Genomic DNA, 16,800 nt, shown 5'->3' with positions numbered 1-16,800 from the left:
CTATACCTTCTACACATTATATATATCATGATGTACTTTATATCTTGTTACTGAGTAACATACAGGATACGTCTCTACTTCCACAGTACTCTACCCTGCACCTTAGAGACTACAGCCCCTATGTACATACATTCATTGAACACTGGTCACTTTAATAATGTTTACATACTGTTCTACCCACTTTATATGTATATACTGTATTCTAGTCATGGCTCATCCTATATAACTACTGCTGTACACACCTTTTCTAATCATATACTGCCCGTACTGTCTTTAGACACCATTATATGTATATATATTTATATTCCAATCTCTGACATTGCTCGTTCTAATGTTTCTTAATTTCTTAATGTATTTAAATGTTTCTGGATTATGTGTGTATTTATTTTTTTATTGCTAAGTATTACTACACTGTTGGCGTTACACAGCGTTTCCCAAACTCAAGTCCTCTGGACTCCAAGAGGTGTACGTTTAGTTTTTTCCCCTAACACTACGCAGCTGATTCAAATGATCAAATCTGATGATTAGTTGATTATTCTAATCAGTTTTGTAGTGCTAGGGCAAAAACCAAAATGTGTACCCCTCGGGGTCCCGAGGACCTAGTTTGTGAAACCCTGAGCTAGAAGCACTTATTATTTCGCTGCACCTGCGATTACGTCTGCAAATCTGCGTACATTTCCAATAAACTTTGATTTGAGTTACATATCTCCCCTACTTTGAAATATCTGTGGACCAGACCTGTGTTCAAATTCAGTTGATCTAGCCAAGGTTGATTGAGCTTGCCTGGTGCAATGGAACCAATATAACTGTTGCAAAACTACAAACCCCGTCCATCTTGCACTCCAAGCAGGCTAAAGCAAATGCAGAAAATATTTGAACGTTATCAAATAGTATTTGAACCCAGGTCTGCCGTAGAATGAGAAGGTCACAGCATGGCTAGCTATCTACTGCTCCTGCTCTGAGCGAATGACGTGGAACAAGGTGACATTGTACAGCACCTGGTGACCATTATTCCACGCGTACAGCGCTCTGTCTTTAGGGTTATAGTCCAGCATGGAGATGTGAGAGTACTTATTCTGGAACGGTATGTCAATGTACTCGTAGGTGGACGAGTTGGTGCTGAAGGCATAGTACACCTTGGTCCCACCGGAGTAGCCATTGGTGACATACAGCGTACCACAGATCATGAAGGCCTCTCCTGCGCTCCTCTTGGGGTGATTGGTGGTCCAGCTCTTGACGATCTGCAGGGTGTTGGGGTTCAGTTTGCTGATGACAATGTTCCCCGCGTTCTGATTGGTGGCATAGACGGCCCAGAGCCCGCCTTCGTCCACCATGAGGTCGATGTCCGAGTGGCCTCCCCAGGAGTAGTGGTACATGTTGTTGTAGCCGGCGTAGTCCAGCTGACGTGACTTGCTGATGACGGAGGTCTTGAAGTCAAACTTGATGATTGTGTGGCTCTGGAACTTGTTGAAGTAGATGGAGCCGTTGTAGACCACCTGACCCGTGCCCGACCACGGGTGGGGGAGGCGGTGAGACGTGAAGTTGTCGGAATTCATAAAGTCGTAGATGGACATGTACTCCCGCACAAATCGGTTGTTGTGGTAGCCGTCCATGTACCACACCTGGATAGGAATACAAGAGCATTAAAGATTTGTCAATCTCAGGTACAGTGTGTTATTGTCAAATGTTCTTCTAAAACCATCCTGTAATATCAAATCAGGGAGCGCTTGTGGTCTTTCTGCTCTAACCCTGAGATTAAATGAAGGATATCAAAGGTTTCCCAGACAGACTTTCTCTACAAAGCCAGGGCTTCGACCCTCATCAACCATTGAGAGCCAGTGCGGATGACTCAATTTATCTCTGATCTCTCAGATTTGCAGTGTTGCAGTTCTTGACACAAACCGGTGGGCCTGGCACCTACTACCATACCCCATTCAAAGGCACTTAAATCTTTTGTCTCGCCCATTCACACTCTGAATGGCACACCATCCATGTCTCAATTGTCTCAAGGCTTAAGACAATCCTCCTTTAACCTCTCCTCCCCTGCACCTACACTGATTGAAGTGGCTTTAACAAGTGACATCATTAAGGGATCATAGCTTTCACCTGGATTCATGGGAAGAATGAATGTCAGTGGTATTCCATAACGAACACAAGAATAAAAGTTCTGCATGATAACGAGTGATATTTCAGTATGTGCAACACATTCAAAAATGTAAAAAAAAACGTTCACCCAATCCTGGGATTCATCTCTTATCAGACATAAGGTATACATAATATCAGACACCACTTATCCCTAGAATGACTTATCTTACTGCAATGACAACCCAGAGATGTAAATACCTCCCATTGTTGTGGTGCCGGTGAGCTAATCCCAGACAGTGAGGCATGAAAACACATTACTGAAGTTCCAATGGGATCCATTTTGGTGAAAACTTGAGTAATTGGGTAATTCAAACTTGATTTATGCTACATTGCTAGCTATCATCTTACATCTGATATTTTATCTTTCCTGAGGTTCCTCACAATTGCATAATTAACAAAACATGTTTTCGCTGACTCTGTTTTATGTTTATACTGTATAATAAATATGATGGGTATTGCAGAAGCAGACCTACCCTAGTGTCATCCTCAGGTGCCAGGGGGTCAGTCATCCAGGATCCAAACCTTGATCCAGACGTCTTAATTGTGATTGGATCGCTGATTCCTGTCAGCTTCCCACATGCTGCAAGAGCCAAAGACACAATGAAGATACTGCATTTATCTCTGTACTATCAATGCTGTCTATAGGTTGGAAAACAGTGTGTGTGTGTGTGTGTGTGTGTGTGTGTGTGTGTGTGTGTGTGTGTGTGTGTGTGTGTGTGTGTGTGTGTGTGTGTGTGTGTGTGTGTGTGTGTCTGCATAGGTCAGTGACCTTGATGTACCAACTATACTTGATATAAAATTATGTTGAAAATTACATTTTCAATATGACTTGTTTATGATGACAAATCCAGCTTTAGTATTGCATCCTAGTGATCAGTTCAGTGATTTCTTCAGGTTTTGACATTCGTGTTTCAGCTGAAGGGCTCTCTAGCAAGAACTGTGTAGATACTGTATACATGTGTATGCCCGAATCTAGTCCTCCTGCAATCTATTTCTCTGCCTCAGAATCAACGTTGGCTCACTAACTTTGGGTTTTTGGTCTCTGTACAACAGTATCGTTTCAATAGCATAGATAAATGATAACTATGAATAATGGAAACATACTTTTCTGTTTTTACATAAATCACACACTCAATTCACACTCACACCTCCCCCTCACTTCACATCCAGAAAAAAGTAGCAGCCCCCATTCTTCTTAGATAAGTGTTCCGTACTATGTAACTCTTGCTATCTCCCATTGCTATAGTACTTGGAAAGTTAAAGCTGAGCACTTGAAACCAAAATGGATAATCCTCTCATATTGGAGTGAGACATTCTTACATTTCTAGGAATTTGCCAGTACATTAGCTATTCTCCCTCCCTACAGGGTCTATGTATTCCTATTGGTACACTCAGCATCCTAACAGTCAATGCTACCAACAGTGCATGCAGCTGGCTTGATAATGGAATCATATAGTTGCGCGAAGGAAACTGACTTCAATGCATGTTGTCTTCCCTCGGTCTCATTCCTTACCAGTGTATTTCTTCTACATTTTACCTCCTAATGTTTTTTTAAACATGCATTTTGTACCATTCATTGATTTGTTCAGCCTTTCATCTACAGATGTAGGATCTTAATTTGATCACCCTGTCGCAGAATAACTTTCCGGCAAAAACATTGTTGTGTATTTGATGTTTACAAAGGCTTCTGAAGTTTGTAATTTCCAGTTTGTAGCAACCAAATTTCCACTTTGAGGTTTCAGACATGATATTCCCTTACCAAAAATGTATCAACCCCTACAAAAAGGTAAATTAATTGTAATCCATATAATAATTAAAATGTCTTGTTGCTGCAGGATTATTTTCCCGCTGTAGCAAACTGTCTCAAATTAAGATCCTACATCTGTACTTTCAGCCTTTCACTTATTTCTGACATCAATCAAAGAAATATGGTGCCAGGTAGGCTTTGTATCTATATTCCTTCCTGTGAACAACCCATGCAACAAGGAGATTACTGAAATAAGTAATCTGTCAGTTGTTATATCCTGTCACTATTTTTTAGATGACTTCCGCTACAATGGTGTGTAGCTTTTAGTCAAGAAGTGAACATAATCTCATTAGCTCATTTCTGGCACGCATAACATGATGTGCTCGTGATGTAATTTTGACTAAATAGGATTACATCAGCAAAAAGTAACTCAAATCACCCGTTAACAACTCTAAATCCTAACATGTTTAAATAGTGTCTAACTTGACATACTGTATGAGGACAATCTCTTTTTTCATCAACAATATTGTTAAGCATTGATGCATTGATTTGTGTGTATGAGGTAGTCGTTGTGAATTTGTTCGATTACTTGTTAGATATTACTGCACTGTCGGAACTAGAAGCACAAGCATTTCACTACACTCGCATTAACATCTGCTAACCATGTGTATGTGACCAATAACATTTTATTTGCAGTAGGCATGTAAGTACACGTAGGAGTATGAATAGGAATAGGTGTAGTCAAGGCATCTTTAATTCCCTAACATGAGAGAATATCTGAGTATGTTAAAGCTGAAATACTGTAGGGGTAGAACATGTAGGTGTGGTGGATAGATAGAGATCTGCTGGTGTGAGAAGAATAACTACTGTAGATCTGATTGGCCCCTTGCACAAGGAAGCAAACGGGGTGTTTCGGTGTTATCTGAGCCTACCTAATTTTTGCATGCACGCACGAAGCCTCTCTTCAAGATTTGACACTCTGTTTTGCAGCTCCTCGTAGTCATAGGTTCCAATCTCCTCCTGGAGTTCATTTAGCACAGACGTCAGATTCTGGATTTCCTCTTTAAACTTCAATACCAATTTTGCATCAGCTTTGTACTCCTCCAACACTGGTATCAATGGTCTAAGTTCCTCCATTTTCGCTTTTATTGCCTGAAAGGTTAAAATAGGCTTGGTTCAGTGTTATGCGAGCAAATGGGTGTGCCACACCTGTCTTGCCCTACTCTGGCTGTCTCCCTATGGTGAGTGCAGAGTGGACCTAACACATTCAACAGTATCATGAGCGGATGTGACATCATCACAAACATAAGCAGCATGAAACAAGTCCTCGGTACACCAAAAACAATTGGGAAAATATTTTATTTTCACCTTTTAAAATGCAACATCTTAGGGTTACATGCTTTCATGTCACATACAACGTTTCCGTTCGTTTTCTCTGTGGTAACCGAGTATGCATCTACTAAACTAAACGAGATATGGAATTAAATAAAAATGTCATGAAAATAATAAATAACTGAGCAAAATCTATTCATGGAATGCATCTACAGTAACATGCAGCAATGCAAAGAGCAGTGAAGGTCGGAGGGTGAAAAAGGTGCTATATTTCAAATAGAACGCATGGTGCAAATAGTCATTGGTCAAGTTCAGGGATAGAACACTGGGATTGAACTGCCTCTTCAGTCTCTGCAGCTTTATAATTTCCTAAAGTTAGCCCTGCAAGCAAAAAAAAAATGAGATACTGTTGAGTGTCGAATGATCTAACTCACTAGCCTATCTAATATACACACACAAAACGTGCAAGGGTCATCACTCCCAGGGATGTTCATGACAGAACATAGCATAAACATAGCATTGGTGAGGATAGATGGGGAGCACACACACACAAACACACACACAAACATAAACGTCATCAGAATAGTTGATGACATTTATTTTTATTTCCAGGGACGAGCATTTAGGTGTAAGGGTTTCATTTACACCAGAGGCTGTATGTATCACGCTTCCCAGAGTAGTAGTGCTGATCTAGGATCACTTTTAGGCCTTTATGAATAAGATTATATAAACAGGAAGGACCTGGTCCTACATCAGCACTTCTACTCTGAGACGCTTGATAAATATGGACCCATAACTCCACTTAGAGGACATCTCTTTGTACAATGTTGTCTATGTAAGAGCAATGTTGACATACCTTATATTGCCTGGCAATGTTCTGCTTGTGGTTCTCCTCCACCTGTTTAAACTTGGTCTCCAGACCTTTCAGCTGGACCTCCATTCTCTCCACGTATTGCAGGTCTCTCTGGGTCCGCTGGTCCAGCACCTGGATAGACTGGGTCATATTCTGGACCTAACACATAGGAAACAATACAAAAAAATAAAGACAATAAAGACCTAAATACAGCCCCAAATATACTAGGAATCCTTGTTTTACCTGGGTTTGCATTTAGTGTTTTAGGGTCTTCCCAACAAAAAATGTTGGTGCATTGCACAATTAATTGTAGATATGCTATGGATGATTGACTGCAAAAAGTGTCACTGTTATCTCTAATGTGCCTAGCCAGACATTACAGCGATTCAAGTGCAACATACTGTTATGTGTACTTGAAGAGCAAGCGAATCAGAAAGATCTACATCCGGGATAAGGATTGAGAGTATGCTAACATGGACTACCGGTTATTCCCCATCAAGGTGCCACATTTGTGCAACACCTGGCCTCCAAACCTATCTACTGTATAAGACAATGTCAGATCATACACTACCGTTCAAAAGTTTTTGGTCACTTGGAAAGGTCCTTGTTTTTGAAAGAAAAGCACATTTTTTGTCCATTAAAATAACATCAAAATGATCAGAAATACTGTGTAGGCATTGTTAATGTTGTAAATGACTATTGTAGCTGGAAACGGCAGATTTTTTAAGGAATATCTACATAGGCGTATAGAGGTCCATTATCAGCAACCATCACTCCTGTGTTCCAACGGCACGTTGTGTTAGCTAATCCAAGTTTATCATTTTAAAAGGCTAATTGATCATTAGAAAACCCTTTTGCAATTATGTTAGCACAGCTGAAAACTGTTGTTCGGATTAAAAAAGCAATAAAACTGGCCTTCTTTACACTAGTTGAGTATCTGGAGCATCAGCATATGTGGGTTCGATTACAGGCCCAAAATGGCCCGTTTCTCAAACTAGACACTCTAATGTACTTGACCTCTTGCTCAGTTGTGCACCGGGGCCTCCACTCCTCTTTATATTCTGGTTAGAGGGAGTTTGCGTTGTTCTGTGAAGGGAGTAGTACACAGCGTTGTATGAGATCTTCAGTTTCTTGGCAATTTCTCACATGGAATAGCCTTCATTTCTCAGAACAAGAATAGACTGATCAGTTTCAGAAGAAAGGTCTTTGTTTCTGGCCATTTTGTAATCGAACCCACAAATGCTGATGCTCCAGATACTCAACTAGTGTAAAGAAGGCCAGTTTTATTGCTTTTTATCAGGACAACAGTTTTCAGCTGTGCTAACATAATTGCAAAAGGGTTTTCTAATGATCAATTAGCCTTTTAAAATAACAAACTTGGATTAGCTAACACAACGTGCCATTGGAACGCAGGAGTGATGGTTGCTGATAATGGGCCTCGGTACGCCTATGTAGGTATTCTATTAAAAAATCTTCTGTTTCCAGCTACAATAGTCATTTACAACATTAACAATGTCTACACTGTATTTCTGATCAATTTGATGTTATTTTAATGGACAAAAAATGAGCTTTTCTTTCAAAAACAAGGACATTTCTAAGTGACCCCAAACTTTTGAACGGTAGTGTATGAAATGATGATGATGGGAAATTAATATCGGCAAAATCCTGCAGGGTGAACTGAATTGCTATTCTCAAGGAACCATACAAGTGAGTGACTCCTGTCCTCTGTCCATAGGCTGTTACTGCTGAAAAGAAGATGTCATGGTATTGGTGGTGCAACTGGTGAATGGTGTTTGTTCTAGTGGAACTCTGATAACAGGAGGTAATGGGTACAGTAGTACGTCATGCTACATGGGTGGTTACTTTTTCTAGCAGCTGCCGGAGCTGTTTGGTCCTGGCGTCCCGCGAGCACATGGTCTGTTGAGGCGCCACCACGGTGCAGACACAGCGGCCCTCTGTGTCCTGGGCTGAGCTGTACACCTGCCATGACTCCTCAGGGTTGGCTGGCAGCACCTACCAGAGAGACACACAGACAGGGAGAGAGATGATAAGACAGACAGACAGACAGACAGACAAGGACGGGGCCAGACAGGGAGAGAGACAGAGATTCATGGCAAAGGGTTATTCGTGTAATGATGGGATGTGACAGTATTTCCATTTTCATGCCATACTGTACTGGCACTGACATTTTTTCTTCTTCATATTGTCCTTTCCAGCACCGTTTCAGCAGCTGTGGAGGATGGTTTACCAGGCCAGTACAGTCCAGCTCGGTTTGGCTTGACTTGGCAAGGCTCACCTTAGCTCAGTAGTTTAAGATACGCCACATCACTAGTAGCACCACATCACTACTCACTACTCATATCTAAAACACATTCGCTTACCAAACTAGGTAATTACATTTTGGGAGGTTTGGACAAAAATCATGATCTCTGCAGAGAATTTGTGCTAGTTTGAAGTGGAATCATTTCACCACAGGGATTTACATAACCTTGTTCCAAGCTGATGGAGTATGATTACGTAAAATGGCATCGGTAGTTTTGAACCTTTGCAGTATGCTCCACCCTAATCTTCAACAATCAGACTGTCCACATTCTGAAGACAAAGGGGCTGGCAAAGGGATATTACATCAAATTGAGGGAAACATCTTTGTAAATCTACTCAAATAGCCTTTGCTAGATTGTGGTAATATTAAGTCATAGTCTAGTACTTGTAATGTTTTAACATGATTTAATCTGTGCCGTTACATTTTCAACCCTCCAATAAAGTCATGAGGTAGAGTCATTCAATAAAACAGTCATAGCCTATTTAACAACACGCCTTCACAGTAATAATTTGATACAGAGGCTGGTTGAAATGTGGATTGGTTTAAGTTTAACCACTACATGAACCCAGAGCAATATAGATATGAATAGAAATATGGCTCTAGATGTACCCTGGCAATTAGTGACACGCAGTGTATTATGCTAAGATCCATTATGTATATCATATGCCACATTAGCTGTTAGTATATATAATGTAGCCTAACGTTGCTCTTTATATTAAAATACATTAGTCACAGTTTTAGAAATGTTATTATTGTTCATCATTGGACCACATTACCACACTTATTTACAGTATATCAAGTTCATCCATTTAGCAAAGAATATGTGAAAGTTGTTGTATGGCATACGCTAAGGTTAACAAGAATAGTAACATAATTATTAACAGTTTATTATATGTACATAGATAGGCCTACTCGTTTGGCAATAGTCACTACATTAAAGTTTCCTCTCTTTTGATGCACAACCAACAGCAGCTTTTTTTCTTTCAATTAACAACCAACATGATCAATTATAGGCATACTAATATTTTTTTTAACTATTTTTATTCGTGCTATTGGCACAAATGTAAACGCGTAATTTGTCCTCAGTAGGGTACATGATTCTAATGGTTCCTGAATCAGCTGTCACTCACGCCTGTACTCCGGTCTGCTTTCCCTCCTGACGCTACCAAGAGCTTGGTGGTGTTGAGTCCCACCAAGGACGGTAATGTCTGCGACATCCAGTTAGTGATCATAGCCATCGTGCTAAGCACCACTCCAATCTTAAGTAAAGGCACCGACATATCTGCGCTTTCTTCGTATTACCAAAATCTTCATTGTACATATTCCAGTGGGGAAATAACTAGGCAAATAACATTGCCAGTCATTTGATGCAACGGCATGGCTGCAACAGCGGACAGTCTGGGTTTGAACATGTTTGGATGACAGGTGGAGGTTCTGCTCTCTTCAAAGGCGACTGTGATGATGGGCCAATGCGGTTGTTTTAAATTGTGAATCCGTTCTCCCGCAATCACTCTCGAGTTTATAAAATGACGGAATTCAGTCGCCTCTCCCATTCGCTGGATACCCCCGCCCACCCAGCACGGATCGATAAACCGTCAGCTCAAGTCCGCGGTGCCACGCTTTCGAGCTTGCCACATCGAGACAGCATTATGCACCTTTCCACCTTCTATACCAAATACAAAAGAGTATCTTCATGTCAGGAAATACTACATGTAAATAGCATGACTTCAGACTCTGAAGTCTATGTGTGATTTAATCAAGTTAAGCATGAAACCCCACAAAAGCAATTGAGACAAAACGAGCCCAAACGAACCTTAACAAAACGGCATTCTCAGACCGAATGCCTTAATTGTGTAGGTTACTTAATAACAGTGGCTGGATGACTCTCTATGGCGAGAAGAACTGGATTAGTCCAACCACATTGAAACCCATCAGCATCAACTATCGACAAGCGCTACAGAAAGCAAGGTACAATCAAGTTTAATTTCCTCCAATAAAGATATGTAGGATATTTATATAGTCATTCAGACAAAAACGACAAATCGTAATCTTGGAACATCTGATTAATGGTAGAGATTTTAAACAACATCAGACTTCACATCAGGCTTGTACAAAGTCCGTGGCGCAATAATGGCACATGCAGGCACAATATCTATCGCTGTCCATGGACTTGTTTTGCTTAACCAACCATGTGCAGGGATATCTAGGGACATTCCGCCACCTTGTCGTTACAAATGATATTGCACGCCCATTTGTAAGATACTGTGTAGCCTAGTAGTGACATAGCCTGCCATACCAGCTTCAGGAATGTAAGTAAGAATGTCAATCTGTCATGACTATTTGAAAGCACCAAATGCCTGATTCAACTAATCCAGAGTTTGATGATCAGTTGATTAGTGTGTGATCAAGTGTGTTAGTGCTGGGCTAGAACAAAAGCTTGAACACCCTGTTGGTGTCCAAGACTGTCGGGTGGCATTGTGGCAGCCAGGGGGAGGCGCTGTGTCACCATGGAGTGCAAAGCGTCTCTGAACAGAGAAACAATTATTTGAAAAGAAAATTGAGATTTTAAGAAGAACATGTTCATGCAGACCAGCATTACAAATGAATACCAGTTATTAATCATAGCTTTTAATCATAACAAAAATTCTCAGTTTTTTAAAAATTGTTTCCCATTTTAAATAGCAGTTTATTATTGCTGTGTTGAATGATTTTTGATTGCAGCTTTCTGCCTGTAGGATCAATGTAAAGAGATTAGGCTATTCATGTTACAATTTGGGGTAGAATCTGGTTCATGCAATACTTGTTAAGCTTTCTTATTTAGCCTTTCCACTGACATACTAAACCAATAGGCCTACAATTCGGACTAAATTAAACTGCAGTCACATGTTATCAGCGTGTTTAATAGATATTCTCAAAACAGCATTACTCGTCTATGTATGTAAAAGTGCCCTACTTCTGTCATTGTGAAATTAATAGTTGACTAATTTGATGTTTTTTTTGCTCGCTGTCTATAGTATCACTTCTCACTTCTCCAAAATAAGTCTTCAGACATGCGGATATGGATAGTCACACCAAGACCCCCCTGAGTGGGATAGGGACTCCGCAATGGGCTGAAAGTTGAAAAAGATTTGCCCAAAGTCTCAGTTCAAAGTAGGCTCTCACTGCTAATGCCATGTGATTAACTTTCATTCAGTCGTTTTGCTCGCTGATTTCGACTTCGATGATCTCACACATACTTGGAATTAATATATAATTAGTTAGACGAATTGCATGTGAAACAACAATTTAAATATTCCAATGTAGACTAGATTATTTAATTGATTTTTTAATTGTTGTTCTCGATCATCAGGATTAGATAGCATACAGTTTGTCTATAGAAATGCCTCGGTGGATGCGCATAAGCGCTTATTAAACATTTCGGGGGATGAAATCTCTTTATTGTCTCTATATCATAATATATTTAAATCTCTAGGCCTACATCGTCTTTAAATAGGTAATCTGTAGGATAATTGGCAAATCATGGTTTGAGTATCTTAAATGGGGAGTAAAATGGCGTTTATAAACCTACTTGGGTGAGTTCAGTGCCCATCAAGACGAGGAGGGTGAGACTCAGAAGCTTGCTTGTAGGCTGCATCTCTTGCCTCCGATAGCACCAGATCCAGTACTTTCACATGCAGATTGTCTTTTCCACTAAGGTCTTCTTCCTCTTATACGTGTCGTCTTGCAATCTTCGTTGCAGAGCTGAGCACTAAAATAAAGGTAAATAATAAATCTGGTGAGGTGCCGTCACTGCATGATGTTCAATGCATCTCAGTGCGTTGTGCTGAAGAGCCTCTTCCCTATGCCCTCCTTCTGTCAGCCACCTCGCATGCGAAACATGGATAGAAAAAACATAAAGCTTTCTCAAATCACAACTCCAACAGCCTTTAGTCAAAAGTTGGCTCCGCAAAACAAGCAGAGGGGTGCACGAGCTAAATCACGACAATGCGGGAAGGAGCTAGCCGTGGGGATGAAACCGGATGTGACAGGACTGGAGTGGGAAATTCAATAATTATTTGGTGGGTTTGGCCATTAAATGGAGATGGGGTGCCGGGGCTCATAGGAGAAGAGAGAAGAGAGAAGAGAATGGCGCTCATGGTTCGTAACCTGTAGAACTAGCCGACATGACAAAAAATGATATAGAACAAATGAAAGTATTATTATCATGTAGTAGCCAACATAATGATGGGTTTTGGGATCTGCTGAGATATATATAGTAGTAGTTGTAGGCCATAGCAGCATTCCAGTATTGGTGTTTGCTACAGAATACTTCTGAAAATAATTTAGCATGAAGTCAAGGCATCCATCTAAAGCATAGGCTACCCCCTTTATCTTGCTTACTGTGCTCAAGCTGTGAATACTCACCAAAAGTGGTGTCTTACATGCTTATCTCATATGAACTCTTTGTCATGTGATCATAGATTCCTAGATGTATGTCTCTAGATTCCTTTTTTTTCCCAGTCCAGGTCTTTAGTTGACATTTCCTCAACTCCCACCTTCCTTGATCTTTTCAGAAATGTCAGAGGGAAACAAGAAAAGGAGGGAACGTATGGAAAGCGAGCTGCAGAAAAAATGGTGGTATAGCCAGAAATGTCATGAAGAAGAGGCAAGTCAAGAAAAGCAGTGTATGGATTTTTGCACCCACCAATTGACAGTAGGCCTACTGTAATGATATTGCATATTTATTTGAACTGTTAGCCCTTGTGGCTGGGACCGTGGATTGTCCCGGGCTTGTAGCTGTCTAAATCCCTGCTGTTTGTTGCTTTTATTTAAATGTAAGCTGCCCAGAGCATGGGAACCAATGGCGGTCGGTGCCGTTTAAGATTAGGGAAGACAATTTTATTTTTGTGAGCATGGCATTATTTCTATTACAGCATATTGGATGACTGTTATTTATATTACATTCACCCAGTTCAATGTAACATCAATAGGTTTAGGGTACTAAATCATACTCAAATTTTCCCTATACCCATCATGAGGTTGCTACAATCTAGCCTACGAATTAAAGTTTACAACATAGGTGCGTGCACAGCTCGAGAGAAATATTTGAGTAATCAAGGTAACAGACAGTGACACATTCAATAGCACCTTGCACACTCTTGCCTGCATCTACCTGATCTAGGGTGTAATCATTAGTCCAAACAGTTCCTATTGGACAAATTAAGGTATGTTTATCCTCGTTGCGTTCCATTTGCTTTCCATTTAATAAATGTTTTTCAACAGAATTAGTGGAATGAGTACACCCCTGATCACCCGCAAACACAGTTCCCTTTCATAGCAGCCACATATAAACAGCATGATCAATTTACTCGTTGTATAATTCCTTCCCGCATCTCCTCTCACCTTTACCCTTCACTTTTGGGCTTCAGTGCACACCACAACAGCTGTCTGTGACCAGGCAAAAAAACCTTTCCAAGCCAAACCTTCATACCATAACTGCTAACTGCTACACACAGCCTACATAGTTGTCACCATATTAACTTACGTCATAGTCAACATTGCTACTAGAACTAACACATTAGTAAACCCGCTACAATCATGCAGTACACTGTACAGCAAGTAGTTTAGCAGTTACACTGGCGGGCCCTGTTGGCAATAAAACCAAAAGATTACCTTGACTTCGAAGAGTTCCAGTGTTGGATAGCCATCTAGCTAACATAGCACCCCTCTCTGTTTGAGCCAGGTGTTTGAGTAGGCTAAACGAGTCAACTGCATTAGCTAGCTAAGTAAGTGAAAGTGAAAGTGAAAAAAATACAAAATATAGCTAGCTGTCTCTATCACTCTCTCTGTCTCACTTCTCCTTAATTTTTGAAGACATTAATTTGTTCAAAACTGTTCAACTATTGTCTTTCTCTTTGAGTCAACTACTCACCACATTTTATGCACTGCAGTGCTATCTAGATGTCTCATATGCTTTCAGTACTACATTCATTCTGTGATATTTTGATTGGGTGGACAACATGTCAGTTCATGCTGCAAGAGCTCTGATAGGTTGGAGGATGTCCTCCAGAAGTTGTCACTGTGTAAGTCTATGGAAGGGGGTGAGAACCATTTGCCTCTTATGGATAAAGCACTAAATAAACTTCAGTTAGTGCTAAACACGGCTGCTAGAATCTTGACTAGAACTCAGAAAAAATGTCATATTAGTGCTAGCCTCTACACTAGCTTCCTGTTAAGGCTTGGGCTGATTTCAAGATTTTACTTCTAATCTACAGTACAAAGTACTTTCTGGAGGACCGAATTTTGAAATCAGTGGAATTAGAGTATGATAGCTAAGGAGATGGAGAAAACACCTGTCTCCGGATTACATCTTCAAACTAAGGGCAACCATGGCATCCGTGAGTGGGTGAAGCGTCCATCCATGAGGTATACGGGTAAGATAGTCTAGTTATCCATATTTTCAGATTTTACATGCTTCTAATTTTGACAGAAAGTTGTTTTCCTTTCAAGTTGTCACTGCGACAACTGTTGATAGACGTAGCTGGTAAATTCACTCTGGATATCTCCTCCAATTTCAGACCACTCTTGTTTGAGTGTTCAAGACAGCAGAATAACTGACAAATTTACCAACGCTCAACACCCATTGAATATGGCCGGTGTCAGTAAACATTGTCAGAAAAGCGTAAACTGTTGCCAGCAGCAAAGTTGCAGTCACTAATGCTCTGGATAACATAAAAACAGCCTAACCAGCTCTGCTAGGGCGAGTAAAATGGTCAGTGAACTGTTCTCTCATCTGTGTCTGTAAAAAGCTAGCAAGCTAGCCAATGTTAGCCATTTAGCTTGGGTGCTTGATTGCTGTTGTTAGGACAGAATGCTCGGATCAACCCTTAAAGAGATGGGTGGGGCTAAAGATAAGAAGGTGTGAACGATGTTGATTGGGTGTAGAGGAGCTCTCCAGTAGGTACCAACATATTCAAAGGCCATTTTCTCAAAGGTGAGGCTACAAGTTTATCAACTTTCAAAGCAGAATTGCTTTCCCATTGTTCTTCGAATGCAGTATTTGATATACAATTTTGTAGCTCTGTGTCTCTGCTTTTATCTAATGTAAAAAACACAATTTCCAAATTTGCCAAATAAGACCGAATCAAGGCAGTCGGTCACATTTGGTCCTGCCGTACATACCTACATGTACGCTACGGTCACAAGACGCAGGCCTCCTTATTGTCCCTAGAATTTATAAGCAAACAGCTGGAGGCCGGGCTTTTTTTATCCTATAGAGCTCCATTGTTATGGAATTCACAGATTCGGTCTCGACCTTTACATCTTTACTGAAGACTCATCTCTTCAGTAGGTCCTATGATTGAGTGTAGTCTGGCCCAGGGGTGCGAAGGTGAACGGCTCCCCTCTCTCCACTCAGGGCTGAGTCACTGGCTTACTAGCGCTCCTCCATGACGTCCCTAGGAAGGGTGTGTCACTTGAGTGGGTTGAGTCACTGTCGTGATCTTCCTGTCCGGTTTTGCACTACCTTGGGCTTGTGAGGTGGAGGAGATCTTTCTGGGCTATACTCAGCCTTGTCTCAGCGTAGTAAGTTGGTGGTCTGTTGATATCCCTCTAGTGGTGTGGGGGCTGTGCTCCGGCAAAGTGGGTGGGGTTGTATCCTGCCTGTGTCTGTGGGTATCGTCGAACGGGGCCACAGTGCCTAACCCCCCCCCCCGTCTCAGTCTCCAATATCTATGCTGCAATAGTCTATATGCCGGGGGGCTAGGTCAGTCTGTTATATCTGGTGTAATTCTCCTGTCTTATCTGGTGTCCTGTGTGAATTTAAATATGCTCCCTTTAACTTCTTATGGCTGGGGGCAGTATTGAGTAGCTTGGATGAATAAGGTGCCCAGAGTAAACTGCCTGCTACTCAGGCCCAGTTGCTAATATATGCATATCATTAGTATATTTGGATAGAAAACACTCTGAAGTTTCTAAAACTGTTTGAATGATGTCTGTGAGTATAACAGAACTCATATGGCAGGCAAAAACCTGAAAAAAATCCAACCAGGAAGTGGGAAATCTGAGGTTTGTAGTTTTTCAACTATCGAATATACAGTGGGATATTGGTCATATTGCACTTCCTAAGGCTTCCACTAGATGTCAACAGTCTTTAGAACCTTGTTTGATGCTTCTACTGTGAGGGAGGGGGGAATGAGGGCTCTTTGAGTCAGGGCTCTGGCAGAGTGCCATGAGCTGCGCGTTCACGTGAGAGAGATAGCTTGCGTTCCATTGCATTTCTGAAGACAAAGGAATTCTCCGGTTGGAAAATTATTGAAGATTTATGTTAAAAACATCCTAAAGATTGATTCTATACTTCCTTTGACATGTTTCTACGAACTGTAATAGGACTTTTCGTCTGAACTTTCGCATGGACTTGCC

At 40.9% G+C, this 16,800-nt stretch overlaps 1 protein-coding gene across 3 annotated transcripts; it reads right to left on the bottom strand.

Moving 5' to 3' along the window:
• Positions 1-918: 918 nt before the first annotated feature.
• LOC120062672 (noelin-like) lies at positions 919-12,340 on the bottom strand. 3 transcript variants are annotated; one of them, XM_039012719.1, is made up of 6 exons: positions 11,969-12,340; positions 7,941-8,090; positions 6,081-6,236; positions 4,825-5,044; positions 2,619-2,725; positions 919-1,622 (listed from the first exon to the last, which is right to left on the bottom strand). In XM_039012719.1, exons 1-6 carry the CDS (start codon positions 12,032-12,034, stop codon positions 945-947), a joined length of 1,377 nt encoding a protein of 458 aa, XP_038868647.1. In that variant the 5' UTR covers positions 12,035-12,340; the 3' UTR covers positions 919-944. The 3 variants fall into 3 exon arrangements, with proteins under 3 accessions (XP_038868647.1, XP_038868646.1, XP_038868645.1); XM_039012718.1 differs by lacking the exon at positions 11,969-12,340 and adding an exon at positions 9,527-9,680 and having other exon boundaries at positions 4,825-5,070; positions 6,116-6,236; positions 7,941-8,080; XM_039012717.1 differs by lacking the exon at positions 11,969-12,340 and adding an exon at positions 9,531-9,680.
• Positions 12,341-16,800: the final 4,460 nt, after the last annotated feature.

This window comes from Salvelinus namaycush, chromosome 18 (genome assembly GCF_016432855.1).
Source record: "Salvelinus namaycush isolate Seneca chromosome 18, SaNama_1.0, whole genome shotgun sequence".
Lineage (NCBI taxonomy): Eukaryota > Metazoa > Chordata > Actinopteri > Salmoniformes > Salmonidae > Salvelinus > Salvelinus namaycush.
The sequence above is the reverse complement of the archived record's forward strand: the minus strand, read 5'-3'. Positions and strand labels throughout refer to the sequence as shown.